Raw genomic sequence first — 15099 nt, 5'->3', positions numbered from 1 at the left:
GTGCGTCGTCCTGCGTGTGTTTGCGTACAGGGTGTTGCAGCGACAGTTACTTATCCTCTTCTTGTCTATTAACAGATGATAACCGGGGCAGAGTGAGGAGCTGACCTAGTTTCTTTATCTTGCAGTACCTACATAGCGTGTGTTTGTCTCCCAGACCCATTGTGAACGTTCTCATCCAGACGCTCTTCTAACATCAGAGATCACTTGCGTCTGAGTTATCAGCTCAGATATCATGTGTGACACACAGCGGGGTCCGTCGCCCCATTAGTCGGCCTGCTCTTACAACCAGCAAAACATGACATTTTAACGACATTCAGGACAGTGAAACGATTTCTTTGTTTTAAGATATATGTGCCTGAAATGTGTCTCACTCAAAGGACATTTTATGAGCATTACAGCAAGTAACCTCAAAATAACTGAGGAATGCTTCGCTCATTTGCTGTAGAGAAAAGACAAAAGCAGGCAGCTTCCGCTTTGTTGTTGTTTTGTCCATAAACAATAATCTCTGCTGAGAGCACACTCACAGACTTTTGTCAAGTTTCTTATGTAGCCATGTTTTTTGTAAACAAAACAGAGGCTCCACAGGAGAAACAGAGAGGACAGCTAATTAATAAGTCAGCTGCTTTATCGTTTATATTTATTCCCTTATTACTAATTTGGGCTTGTAGTTCTGTTTAACTACATTAGTAGCTACTGAGTATTACTCTGCTTGAACTGAAATCTCCAAGGGGATTACTTCTTTGTCGCTAATAAACAGTATGCTAGCTGCCCAGCACCAAACTGTATACAAAGTTAGCAACTAGCAGGTGAATAAAGTGGAGCATTTAGCAGCTACAGGGTCAGATATTTCCATGGGTGTTGGAGGAGACCAAAACAGAGCTAAAGGAAGTGGATATTGGACTTCAGTTGCTCCCAAGTGATGAAAATAAATAAATCAATAAATAAACACTTCTTTTAATATCTTATTGCTGTTTTTCTGAATTAAGTCAAAATGCTGTCGCCTCGCTACAATGAAGTGCTAGTTACAGTTGGTTAAACTAGTTAATTGTGCAGCATGAGGAGACTTCAAGCATGTTTTATGCACATTATAATGCTGCAAAAGAGTCTGTCAAGATGGCAGCGCACGATTCGTAGCCTGCCTAACAGCAGCTCGTGCTCATGGTTGAACTTTCTCCTTTAGTTTCCTTAAGTCAGCTTGTTTTTTAGTACTTTTGTACATGCAAGTACTTTGTGAACTTGTCCATGCACTATGGACTCTGAGCTCATTGAGGTTGTGCTGGTGGGAAGGAGCCTGGTGGATTCTTCAAACAGTCTGTCAATCATTCTTGTTCTCCCCAAAACTTTGAGTGAACCTTTCCTAATTCTACTACAATGTGGAAGATGAAGATATTTCAGATGTGTCTGAGGATTGATGTGTGATGATTGACGAGTAGAGTGTGGACCACCTGCACTGTGCATCCGGCACGATAAATCTTGTTCTTCCAAAGGTTTAGAGAGAAATGTCACAAGGAGCCACCCACAAACTGAAGCCAAGCGTTGCTCGCTGGAACACAGCATAACTCCTGTACTTCCTCAAATGGCCACTTGAGGCTGGCTCCCATAGTGAGTCAATCCCCATAGACCTCCATATTAAAATACCCAACTTCACAGCAGAAATGTTTACAGCCTGGTACAAAAAAAGGTTTTGCTCTCCCTATTTATGATAACTGTATACGGGATGAATTTTTATATAATTTGCTCATTTTAATTATATTAACACTTGTTATGCATAATTATAGACCTGACCGCTTTGAGTGACAGTTAGCCGCTAGGTTTAAACAACCAGGTTTCATTCGGCTTTTGGCTTTGGAGCTTTTCCTCCTCCCCTCCTCCATTACCTACACAATGTAATGTAAACTGCAGGCCACATGCTTGTATGCAGCCACACACACACACACACACACACACACACACACACACACACACACACACACACACACACACACAGAGTCAGAGGCAGTCCAGAACCTGTGAGGACCTGCCACAGCTGAGGAATGCAACCAGAGAATAAAGCCAAGAGACCAAAAAACAACAACAAAAAAACCCCTATTCACTCAAAGCCCCTTTTCAAATACACACACACACACACACACACACACACACACACACACACACACACACACATACACACAAAAAACCCTCAGTGGAATGTATTTGCATGTCACTGAGAGAAGTATCCACTGTGTGCAAATGAACACAACTCTTATTAGCACTCTCTCTCGCTCTCTCTCTGACACACACACGCACACACACACAAACAAACAGTTTATGGCTGATTGCTAATTGATCTTGCTTCTTGTCCACCTCCTCAAAATGAAAAGCTGGCAGCCTCCGTCAATATGACCCTCTCCGTCTCTCAATGAGAAAGCTGGCTATTAGAGAGCACGCGTGTTTGTGTGGTTGTGTGTGTGTTAACATTTCAGCAGTAACAGTGTTGGTAGTTCTTAAGATTGGCACAAAAACAGCTTTCTGTCTGTCTCAGTGGGAAAATCGACCTGGAGAGGGTTCTTTGTGCTTTTCGTTCACATGATGCAACAATTGCTATCTGCAGACATTTAGTGTCTCATCGAGAGTCTGACAGTCAATAACGACCTGAACAGAAGGGAGACGATGATAAACACAAAGAGGCGGGGAAATCGTCAGGTAAACAATGTCAACTAGTAAACAATGTCAAGCGTTATGACTGTGTTTGAGATCTAAACTCCTTACCCTCAATAACTTGAGTATGTCCATCCATCTGTGTGTGTGTGTGTGTGTGTGTGTGTGTGTGTGTGTGTGTGTGTGTGTGTGAAGGAAAGAGAAAGGATGCCAGCTCATTACCTGGCAGCCAAGTAAACAATGTCAAAGAGTTACGGTTGTGTTAAATGCTGCCTAAATCTCAATTGCTCTCAAGTTCTTAAAGCTAAAGACACATAAATCCTTTCTGCTGAGCTGGTGAATAAAACACTTCTTAAATCAGGCTGAAGTGTCACTAATACGCAGTAAATCAATGCACCACCTTTCTGCTAAACTGTTCCCAAAATGAAATACTGCCTGTTTTTGTTGCACTGCACAGGTTATCCCACTAATAATGTCATATCAAAAATAATGCAGAACCACGATCTTTAGCACACGAGTTGTAGCTGTGATTTAGGTTTGAATATGATCGAAGTGAAACCGAAACCCTCCCAGGCCCTCGTTTTCCAAGCTGCTTCCGCTGATCTGTATTTGCCGTCGATGAGAAATGAATAAATGACAAGCAATAAAAACAAACTCATCATGGCACTTTTGTTAAATACATGATTTATGTGCACCGTTTGGGTTAAAAATTAAGCTTTATCATTCTGAGTGACAGTACAGCAGCTGCCGAAGGCATCAGAGTATTCTACATATCAAAGCAGCCTTTGCTTCTCTCCACTTGAGGTTATCAGTAAGTGCTGGATTCTTGTCTGAACAAGTGTTACAATACCTCCACTATCATTTAGTATCAACAAAACAGGTGATAATTCTTCTAGAGAGTGGTAGGATTACAGTGTGTAAATCATTGTTCAGTGTCTACGTGTGTGTAAGTGGTTACTGGAAATGCGTATGTGTGCGTTCTATCTAAAGAAGAAAGCAATCACAAAATTTCTGCACTCATAACCGAAAGAAAAGTAGCCGCCATAGAAGTCACATTGTTGCTCCACACTCATTCGTTTGATCTCTGTGATTCATTTCTTTCATGATCCAAACATTTTCCTTCTCAGTCATCTGAAGGCACAAGGAAAGGACCCGGCAGCTGAGAGACAGTGCTGTGTACAGATCTGATCTGCTGCATAACATCCAAAAAAGATAATGACTTGCACTGGCTGCTGCAGGACTAAAGCAGGATTTAAGACTCCTATGATGGCTACCTTGCTATAATGAATGACAAACAATACTTGAACGGGTGACTGTGGCACTAGAAGAATACTAGAAATACTCATGGCAGATGTTTTCTTAATGGGCTTGAACATGGGTGTAGTTCAGTTACTCAGGCAAACACGATCAGTTCTTCAGAGAGAATCGAATGATTTGAGGGTAAATCAGCCTTACGATCATGAACAGTTCACTGTCCATCCTGAAATAAAGATGGAAGGTATGAACAGTGTCTTCATGGCTGATCAGAGACCTTTAGAGGAATAGTTCAGCATTTCAGGAAATACACATTTGCTGTCCTGCCAAGAGTTTGATGCACAAATCGATACAACTGCAATATCTGTTAAATATAAGGCCATAGCCTGTAGCAGGTTAGCTTAGCATAAACACAGGAAACAGGGAAACTGCTAACCTGGCTCTCTCCAAAGGTAACAAAATCCACCTTCCAGAAGCTCTAACGCTCCTTGTTGTGTTGTGTGCCAGACAATTTCTTGCACAGGTTCCAAGATTGAAAATGAACTTGCCTATTAGCACAGCACAGATTAAATGGAGCATGCTAATTAGTGAGCTGTAGAGGTGCCTGTAGGTGGATTTTGTTACCTTTGGACAGAGGCAAGCTAGCTGTTTCCCTCTGTGGCCAATCAAAGCTAAGCTAACCGGCTGCTGTCTGGAGCTTCATTTGGACATAATGCACATATACTTGTTTTAAGTATACATTTGCATGCATATGATGGCTGCATCGTGTATCCTGCGTCTGTTTGGAGCATTGATTGTGCACATCGTCATGAACATTAACAGCAGGGGCAGTGTAGGGGGTGGTAGCAGATGCCTGTTGCTAGAAAGCTGAGGATGACAGCAGGCCGCTCTGCTGAAATGGCTGGCTCACTGTGTGTGTTGTGCAGCGGCATTCAAAAATACTGGTGGTGTCTCTCATCATCAGTGTCTCGCACTGACATAGCGAGAGAAACACATTTGTCATTGTCACAGCGTGTTTGATTTCGGGGTCTCACATATCATCCACGATGGCACTGCTGACTTTTCTGCTGTGTTTAGTGTTTACATCATGCAAATCTGGAAGATGAATGTGGTCTGAGTTCACTGGTGTGCCCTCCAGTGGTATCCTCCACTAACGCATGTAGTACATAGGCCAGTGCGGGAACAATTCTGCCAGTTGACCAAACGAATGTGTGGCTAAAAGCATGTATATTTCTAGCCGAACTCTCTGCAAAGAGGCATCCTTGAAACTACACTGTCAGAATGTGTTTATCAAAGTATTCTGATCATGGCCTCATCATCTGGTTAGGGTTCAATTAGGGACATATTAATCATGTGCATCTTTATCTTTGTCATAAAACTCCATGCATGTGTAATACTGGTATTTGTGTGGAAACTGAAGTTGCATGTATCAGAAACACAACAGTAAATCCCATCTGGATTCCTGGAGTGGCAGACAAAATTGCAGTAACAACGTATTTTACTTTTTCATAAGGTGGAGATGAGTTTTTCCTGTTTTTGGCTGAATAATAGTAACTGGAATTTAAATATGATTGCCAAAAGTCTGAATGGTTGATCATATTATAATTCCTGTTAATTGAAGCGTTTTCTTATTTGTAGACTCTAGAAGTGACTTTAGATCACTGTCAGATCAGTCAAACACTGAAATGCTTTTGACTACCAGATGATCACCACATGCAGCCTAGAGCCTTAAAAGAATACCTTGACATTTTGAATTTGAGTCAGCTGTCACACTGTGGGAAACTGTGCGGACAATTGTGCCTCTCAGTTTCAATGATCAATGCTAACACAACTAACAAGACATTTCAGGGACCGCTAACAAAGACAAATGCACAAAGTTTTTCCACAGTGTCAAGTGGTGAAGAAAAATGACCGAGTGAAATTCAGAATGTCCTTTCAGAACTAATGGTGAATAAATTATACAATTGGTAAATGGAAGGCAGTTTGCCATTACATTTTGATTGAGTTAAAAGTGAACTGATCTCAACCCTGCTGCATATGTCCAGTCCTTCCAAACATGGACGTGACAGTAATGCCCAATCTGCTCCTTTAAATGTGTCCCTCTGTCCATATATATCATCCCTCTGTTTCTAGTCCAGTCCATGTTTTCTTCTGTGGTTCTTCAGTCAACACGTCAGTCCACGCAGCCCTTAATTTGGGGGGTTCATCCCAAAGAAATCTTTCACTCAAGGCAACACCAATCTGGAATGGTTTGTCCAGTGTTTCTTCAACTTGGATTCAGAGACCCAAAAAAAGTCATTTTCCAGATAGAGGCTACATTCACTCAGCTTGGGTCCCTGGCTGAAGGAGTTTGACAGGGTGTACTGCATGCGGGCTGCAGAGAGGTGGAAAAACAAGGTGGATTTCTGTTTTCAAAGGAGATGAAATGTCCCTTCAGAGCGGTCAGGCCACCAGACCCAGACGGGAGATCTTTGCAGAGAGGAAAGAGTGTAGGATGAACACAATCGGCTTCGGACACGAGTGGAGGTCCAGTTGCTGGAGAGGGAAAGAAAAAAACAATGGCATTAAGAAATAGAGCAGGACAGAATAATGCAAAACATTACCGGGGTTCAGAGGAGAGAATATAATTAAAAGATGTGAGTATTCAAAGCAGATGGGATGACAGAGAGAGGAAGAGGCAGGGTGGGACGGAAAAGAAAAATACTTTGTAAAGCACATAAAACCATAAAAAATTTCTCAATACTAACTACACAGTCAACACATCTCCCCATGAGGAAAGTATTAGACAGACCAAGCTGCAGCTAAGAACTGTACACACACAAACACCACATCACTGTGAACAAAGCTCTGTTCATAGCCTGAATCAACAGTGGGTGATTTCACTGCTACTATGACTCACATCCTGTTCCTCAGGCCTATAGGGAGATTTAACCTATAAATTCACACATAAACTTCTGTTCCGTTGGTCAGATTTAGTGCTGAGGAAGTTTCACGTCCAGCAAACCCAGGGCAATGAAACATGAGTGGACCAGCGTGGCATGACTGGTTCACAAAACTGTGTGTTTCCAAAAGGTTTACAAGGTGGGATAGATGTTTTTTAGCCATGCTAGCGACATTGTCAGACAGTCTGCTAGTTGGTCCAGCAGAAATATTAAAACTATTGGATGGATTGGTGTGAAATGTACAACAGATGTCCACAGGGTCCAAAGGACATATACTGATGGCTGTGGTGAACCCCTGATGTTTCCTCTAATGCCACCAGCAGGTTGGTATATGTTGTTTGGTTAATAGTTGTCAAGTAAAATGTCTTAAAAACTACTGGGTGGATTGCCATGAAATTTGGTAAAGGCAGCCATGACCCCTCAGAATGACTTGTAATAACTTCACATCATCACCATCACTATCATCACATCAGAATTTTGTCCTTTACTTTCCAATATTTCTGACCTAATACCTGCAAATATATGACATGTGCATCAACCTCGGTTGTACTTTGTGTTTAATGCTAATTACCAAGCAGCATGCTAACATGCTACACCAAGATGGAGAACATATGACCAGCTAAACATTAGGATATTTAATAGCTTTGTCATTCTGAGCATGTTAGCATGCTGACTCAAGCGTTTACTTGGCATTTAGCGCAAAGCGCCACTGTGCCAGAGTGCTCTTAATTTCTGTTTTCCAAGCCACAATCAATGGTTTGGCTTGGTCCAAGCTCCATAATCCATTTTCTGTATTGGGGAGATAAACTGTCAATTGCTGTGATAAAATTAGACATAGTCCCTGCCAACTAATGACAGTATACTCAACACTTTGAAAAAAAGCCAAGCTGATTCTACTTTCAAATGCTGAGCTAATGAGCCATCAGCCACATCCACAAGTGCCTTGGGATTTTTATAAAGCCTTGTCTATAGTGGTGTTGGGACTCAGAAAAGCTACAGACACCAAAATCTGTTCTGCTATGGTAGCCAACAGAGGGTTTTTAAATCAAAGCTCCAAAGTCTTTGCTTATTTGCCTTCAGCATAATCTGAGCAGTCAAACATGAGTGTGTCTGACAGAAGTTTTATACGGGGCTGTATGTGGATTGTTACACAGACAGTTTGAGGGTAGATATAAAACATCTCAGTTTACAATTTCTGGATCCCGTAAGCCAAGAGAGTAAATATTTTAGTCCACTGTCACTTTATTTTCCAGTGTACAGTAAATCACAGCGCTATAGCTTTATGAATGATGAAATATCAATGTTGTTTTTCTCGGTAAAAACAGTTTGTATGAGTGCCAAGGGAAGGTAATAAAAGAGCTACCAGAGCTCATCCTCCTGACACCGCCATTGATATTCATATCAGTATTGTCAAATAAGATCCTAGAGGCTAAAAACTGAAACTTTTCAAACAGAAGTGATGAACACACTGGGTGGTGAGAGTGGTACTGTTGGTTGTTTTCAGGTATACACATCAATTGGTCCTGATTACTCCCTGAAACAGGAGCCAACTGGACCTCCACACAGTGAGCTGCTGACTGGTGTAAACAGATTAAAACTCTTACAGTGAGTGACAGGCTATTTTTTAAAGGAAACTCTGGAACACTCTTACCTGGTAAGACCTACGTACTGTATGTGTGAGGTTCATTTTATTTCAGCAGTTATTTTGTGATGAAGTGCTGCAATTTACTTTCTGCTGCACCACTTTCACTCTGTCTGTCTATCGTCTGCTTGTACTCCAATTTGTGTTTCGCTTCATCTCCCTCAAGGCCCACTGAAACCCCCTGAGAGTTGGTATGAACTTGTTCTATTTACTGCGAGTTGTACTGTACATGACAGCACAGTAAGCTTGTTATTGAACATAGTTTTTTTCCCCATCAGTGATGAATTTGAAAGCAAAAACTAAAAAACAGTTATTAATACTTTTCTAAAGGCTCAAAGAAGAACATTTTCACCAAGTTTGCTTTCCAAATGGTTCGGATTGTTTTGAAACTGAGCCCCCTTTAAAAGAGAAAGCACTCACAATCTCCCCCTCCTTCCCTCCAAAGTCAAGGAAGAGCATGCGGACTCCGTCGTCGGAGGACATCTTTAGTTTTTCGTAGGGGTAGGAGAGGAGCACCCGGGGCCTGGTAGGCGTGCAAGCTCCTCTCTCCTCCATGTCCTCCCTGTCTCCCAGTGTGGGGTCAGCCAGCACAGAGAAGCCCTGCTCATAGTGGATCACCAGCCGGCACTCCTGACCCTGGTATAGACAACCTGGAAGATCGAGAGATTGGATCATTTTTGATTGTTAGCAAACAATATGCTAGTGATCAAATTCCTAATTCCTTTGTTTGAATTAATAACATGATGACAAAGTTAGAATTTCATCATTAGTTTAGTACCTGTGTTATATAATAATAATAATAATAATAATAATAATAATAATAATAATAATAATAATAATAATAATAATAATAATAATAATTAGAGGTAAATCACAGATGTTTATGTAAGCAGCAGTACTTTAAATGCACTTCAAAAAAGTATTTCATGCCCGTCCTTGGAAAACCTTTTCTCCTTAAGTGAGGATATACATTTTCTGTTGTCTGATGACTTAAGTGCTGGCTTGTATTAGACGGGCCATTCGGTATGATTACTGTGGTACGTTGCTAGGTCGGATGTTTGTGCAAAGTCCTTCAAACGATGAACAACACTGACAGTTTTTTTTTTCAGCTAATCCACCTGACACAGGTGATCGAGTGGTTAGAAAAGGTACAAAAAAATCACATAAAAAACAACCAAATGCAGGTCCAACGGCAAAACCTTCTTTCTCTGTTCAGGTCTGTACACGAGGCAGCTCCTCTCACATGTAAAGTAATATGATGTCTATTATAATATTGAATAATAATGAATCTTTTGCCATAATATGAGTATACTGTACCATACCAGTGCTTCAAGTTTTGATAATATAATTAAGACAATCAAAATCAACATTTCTGTTATTAACTATCATGATGTCATTCTTGCCTAAATTTCCCCCATTCTAACTGTTGAAACTATTAGGTTAAACTAATGAAACGCTAATAAAAACAATAAATCCTTCCTTCATGAAGGATATGAAGTGAGGTTTTCAGTTTGACTTTTATTTAATAGAACTGTTCTGCCTTTTACTAAGTGGTATTTCTAATATTTTGTCCACCCCATTTATATCAATCAGGGCAGACTAAATATTGGAGAAACCCCTTCTATAGTATTGAACTAGTGACTAAGTACAGATTTATGCCCTCCTTATTAAAATACATTGTACAGTTCTATCAGGTTGTGCACTGTGACAGCTGCTTTCCCGTTACTACGTCCGTTCTCTATCAAAACGAGCCTGACTCTGTTCTAACTCATGTGTCTATTACACATTACGCTTTGCCACATCTCAGTGACAGACTGCTCCAATCCATTGAAAGCCCGATGTAATTTATCTGCTGTACAACATTTCTCATCGCTTTCTTTCCCTCCCACTCCCCTCTCTCTTCACCGCGTGTGTCTGGCTGAAAGCTGAGTGCACTATCTTTATCTGTTCTTCCAATTTAGGCATCACTTTCCTCTGCTGTAATGACAAACCTGACTCGTCTCCACACAGTGTGATCTAGCTGCGTTTAGTCTTATTTTTCAGTGCCTTGACAGCAGAGTTCTCTGGATCCCCCCCACCCCCCCCAGCAGACATGAAGGCTGCATGCTGAAAACTTCATTTACAACACAAGCTCCTCTCTCTGAACGACATCTGATCTACAGAGCGGCGTGTTTGTGTGACACAGGGAGCAAGAAGAGAGTTGTTAACTCCCCATTGTTTGCTGACAGCCAGAGCAGGATGTGTGTGCATGTGCAGGGAGGGGCGAGTGTGTTTGCATGTGAGTACATATGACAGTGAGAGTGTGTGTCTCACTGTCTCTATGCTGGCGTGTGCATACGTGAAACACACATGGAGATGCACAGAGCATATGAGTTTGTATCTTCCCTCTCTGTAGGCTACAGAGGGCCTATGCATATGTGTGTGTACATATATGTAGAGTCTGTGTGTGTGTGCTGCCGCTCACTGTGGCCTGCTTCAGCCTCTTCTGTCCGACTGTCAACAGGCCGATTTTCTGATTACTTAACCATGTCGGCAGTCAAACCACGCTAATCACCCTATACACACCTAAATCCCCCCCTTGTTTGGCTCGAAAGGTGATTGTGAAACCAAGGTTGGCAAATGTGTACACAGCAACACAAACGCAGTTCGCAAATAATTCTTGTGAGCTGAGCTGCACAGAGTGGCAGAGTGGCAGAGGGATGGGTTGTACTGCACGGCAATGGAATCCAGTCACAGAAGTGCATGCTAAATAGACTCTGATCTCCTGTTATTTTTAAGGTTTTCTGGCATCTCATCGTGTTCTGCACATTTTAAGCATTCATAAAAACCTTACAGCTTTTTCTCACTATGTTCAGCAGTGAGACAAAATAAGGAAAACACTCCAAGAAACGGCTCTCTGATATAACTTATTCACAATTACAAACACTGCTACAAGGGTGGCTGACTGCCAGCAGTTGTTAGCTGTAAAAGAGGCACTTTAATAAGGGAGTTTACAAAACAACATGAGACGACCAACATGGAGTCAAAGTGCAGATTTATTCATTATGTCAGGCAGTGCAGTCTCAAAAACTCTAAATGGAGCGCTGAGCACTAAGAGCCCTGGTATACTCAAGCAGTCCGAGGTAACAAGAGGCAAAAGAGGCAGAAAATATTGTATTACAGTTTTGTTGGCAGCATGGCGCTCTGTATCAAAGGTCATTATTTCTGAGTTTGTCCAGGCGATGCAGAAGTTGCAGAACTTGGCCTGCAGCCAACCTTCATATGGCCAGCTGTTGTCCTGATGTCTCTGCCTCTCTTTGGTCTACTTGCTCCTCTAACACTGGTGATCCTGGATAACCGCTGTCATGAAGCTGGTTATCATCTGTCTCCGTTTACACTGCTAGCTGTAGCTAGACTGGTAGAGGCGGGATGTTAAATGCTACGTTACAAATAATCAGAACCATGAATGAAGTATTGAGATAAGACAGTCAGGTGATCTGCGATAAAGTGAAATGTCGACAATACAATCACATAACTAGAACATAATACGAAGCTTTAGATAATAATTAATGATATAATAATACTAATCTGAAAATAATTTCCAAGTATTGAAAGTCAGGCTAAGGCTAAGCCCCCTCCCCTGGACTGAAGATTTCACCCTGACCTTAATTCTTCGAGCAGAATCCTTGTTAATGCTCAGATTTTCTGAGACCTCCCACACAGAGCAGAGCCTTTTCCGCCACATCTCACCGTCTAACTGTTTTCTATAAAAGGTCAAAGTGTCTCTGACTGGACTTAATTTCTCAAACACAGATAACGTTGCTTTGTAAGAATACTATTAATTACCTTGTGACCTTTGATAATCCATTTTTGTCTAAGTGCTTGCAATGCTGATGTAGTATCCTTGAAGGTTTAGGTTCTTTTTCCTTTTAGTGAAGCGTCCACCTTATTTTGTCCAACCTCCCATTATGTGTGTGAACAGGAAAATGACCTGCAACACGGTGTCTGTATGGTTTCTACTTTCATATGGAGCTTTCACATATTTTTAGACAGTGACACCACAGAGGCCGTGTTGGCCTCCTTCACATTGTTCAGGTGTGTGTTGAGACTCTGCAGGGCACCTAGAGCAGAGCGCTATGCTGCTGTAATTTCTCCTCTTTATCAACTGTGAATCACACTGAAACAACAAAGGTGTCGTGATTAAAACTTCAGGAAATAATATTGATAAGAGGGACACTGCGCACACACACCCAGTCAAATATAAAATGTAATATCCCTGGAACCATGAAGACACTCCATTCATGATGAAAAATGAGTCTCATAATGCGTAATATCGATCTAATGATGTATAAACAATCGAGCAGGACAAACTCTCCCTAATGGTGTAACAGTTAGAAATGGGGCAGAGGGTTGGGGTCTTTGTTGTGTTCAGGAGTGAAAATTAGACCTGTAACTCTACTCCTCTACCTGAGAGCCTTGATCTGTGGCGCAAGCAGGGTTTCCCACCAGAATACACATACACACACACACACATACACACACACGCACAAAGAAAGGGGCTTTTCAGGCAGCAACAAAAGCCCTTCTTTCTGCTTGACGGTGAGTGGAAAAGACAGGAGGGGCAGAGAGTGATAACACTGAGAGACAGAGAGAGGAATTGAATGAATGAGGGACAGAGAGAGAGAAAGTGAGACTCAGGACAAGTGGAAAGGCTAAAAGGTTATTACAGGACAGAAACTCTGTTTTCACTGTTATTTCTTTTAAACTGGCAACAGACATTAGCAGCAGGTAAAGCACTTCATATTTTGAAAATGCGTCCCACTGCGCTGAACTTCAAGTGTCTCAGCAGGTTACTAGGTTAATAATCCACAATCACTGAGGTAGAATTGCTTTTTTAAAGTCATTAAGCTGTTTATCTGCTCATTACGGAGACCCAGCCGACCTCTAAGACAATTTAACGAGTTTTACAGCTGTCACCTTTGACAACAGTATTAACGAGAAGGCTGGGGGTGCGCATGGAGAGGAGGGATTACTAACTTTTAATGGACAAATCTGGATGGATGAAGCTGGCCATAAAATAACGTGGTTCAATGTTGATTCTTGAGAAAACAATGTCAACATAAATTTCATTTAGTATCTGTTTTGGGGCTTTTGAGGATCCAGTTAATGTAGTTCATCATAAAGACTGTCAATATGGACACAAGCCTTGTAATACTGCCACCAACTTGCTGGAAGGCATATTTTGTCACCTTTGGATGGTGCTGGGGTAACTGCCCCCCCCCATAAGGTACAGTGACTAAGCTCAGGTAACCGACAGCTGGCCGTAGCTTCATATTTAGCACACAGACATGAAAGTGGAATCCATCTTCTCATCCGACTCTGTGTAAGAAAGTGAATTCATGCTTATTTCCCAAAATTTCTGCTTCCTTAAAGTGCACAAAAAAAAGACAAATTAAAGTATGAACATCTGCTATACCATGATCAATTGGCAAACTCCATCTGCTGATGAATATTATGAGGCATGATCAAAAGCTCTGGAACACCTACTAAATGGACCCTCTGGTGAGATTGTTTCCTCAACCTATGTTATGAATGTTTTAAAAGAGAGCAGACATGCGGCACACGTAAGCAGCGTTTAAACACAGACGCTGCGACTACCTGATATGATATCCTGCTAATAACTTGGAATATCAATATAACCTTAAAATGTTAAGTCACCTTGGACACCATAATATCAGAAATGACAGCAGGCCAAGTGTCTGTGAAATTTGATTTCAGAGCTGAACAAATTACTTTCCCCTTTAAAATCCCTCTAAGAATGGCCTGCTGCCCAGTGAGTGATAGTTGATCTGTCTTCAAAGCAAATGTTTATCACGAGCCTTGACAGTGAATAAACCATCACAATGATTTATCCGAATTGTACACAGATGAAAAGCTGACAAGGTCAGTGCAACGACTCCTCAGGTGGCAACTGCTGAAAAATGAACGAATGTGCTTTGTATGCATTGTCACACTCCTTCGCAGGGAGGTGCAAATTACTGTTCTACTTCAATAACAAGAAAATGAGGGCTTGGTGCTATCCTCAATCTGCTTCAGAAAAGTTATGGCATCCAAAAATGCAACAGTGAGCATTAAATATTCAAAACCATTCAGATTTTTCCTCATTCTTCTGGTCTGTGGTGTCACTGTCACAAATCAGTGTTACAGTATGAGATTAAAGCCGCTGTAACTGTATTTTCAGACATGGTAAGGCCACGACTCATGCTTCATCATTCATGTCTTCATCAGGATGATCACTTTGGTGAACCCCTTACATTTCATCTACTGTAATGTTGTCATCAGGGATGCCAGTTCTCATGCATTGACATGAGACTCATGCAAAATGAAATCTGGTAATAATCTAACCTAATAAGCTATTTTTACACTTTTGGTTGCCAACAATCTCTCTAAGGCTGGCTGAATACATCTCACACCAAATAAGAGGAATCCCTCAAAGCCACTTATGAAAAAAACATATGTATGTTGAAGAGGTTTCTTCTGCACACAGGACACAATCTGAACGTCAGGCTTTCATTCCAGAGCCAAAAGCAGCCAATTGGCGAAGATTATTGACTTGGTTTTAGGCTGCAGAGCTTTTCAAACAAA

At 41.4% G+C, this 15099-nt stretch overlaps 1 protein-coding gene across 1 annotated transcript in view; it reads right to left on the bottom strand.

The window, feature by feature from the left end:
- Window positions 1–3334: 3334 nt before the first annotated feature.
- Window positions 3335–15099, bottom strand: part of sntb1 (syntrophin, basic 1) — a 38266-nt gene continuing 26501 nt past the window's right edge. The window contains exons 7-8 of the mRNA XM_076738207.1: window positions 8896–9125; window positions 3335–6426 (exon numbers count right to left, since the gene is read on the bottom strand). Coding sequence (XP_076594322.1) covers window positions 6334–6426; window positions 8896–9125 — 323 coding nt within the window. The 3' untranslated portion in view covers window positions 3335–6333. The remainder of the gene's footprint in view (window positions 6427–8895; window positions 9126–15099) is intronic.

The sequence above is a fragment of the Chaetodon auriga genome, chromosome 8 (assembly GCF_051107435.1).
Source record: "Chaetodon auriga isolate fChaAug3 chromosome 8, fChaAug3.hap1, whole genome shotgun sequence".
Lineage (NCBI taxonomy): Eukaryota > Metazoa > Chordata > Actinopteri > Chaetodontiformes > Chaetodontidae > Chaetodon > Chaetodon auriga.
Note: the sequence above shows the minus strand (reverse complement) of the source record. Positions and strands in the feature narration are given on the sequence as shown.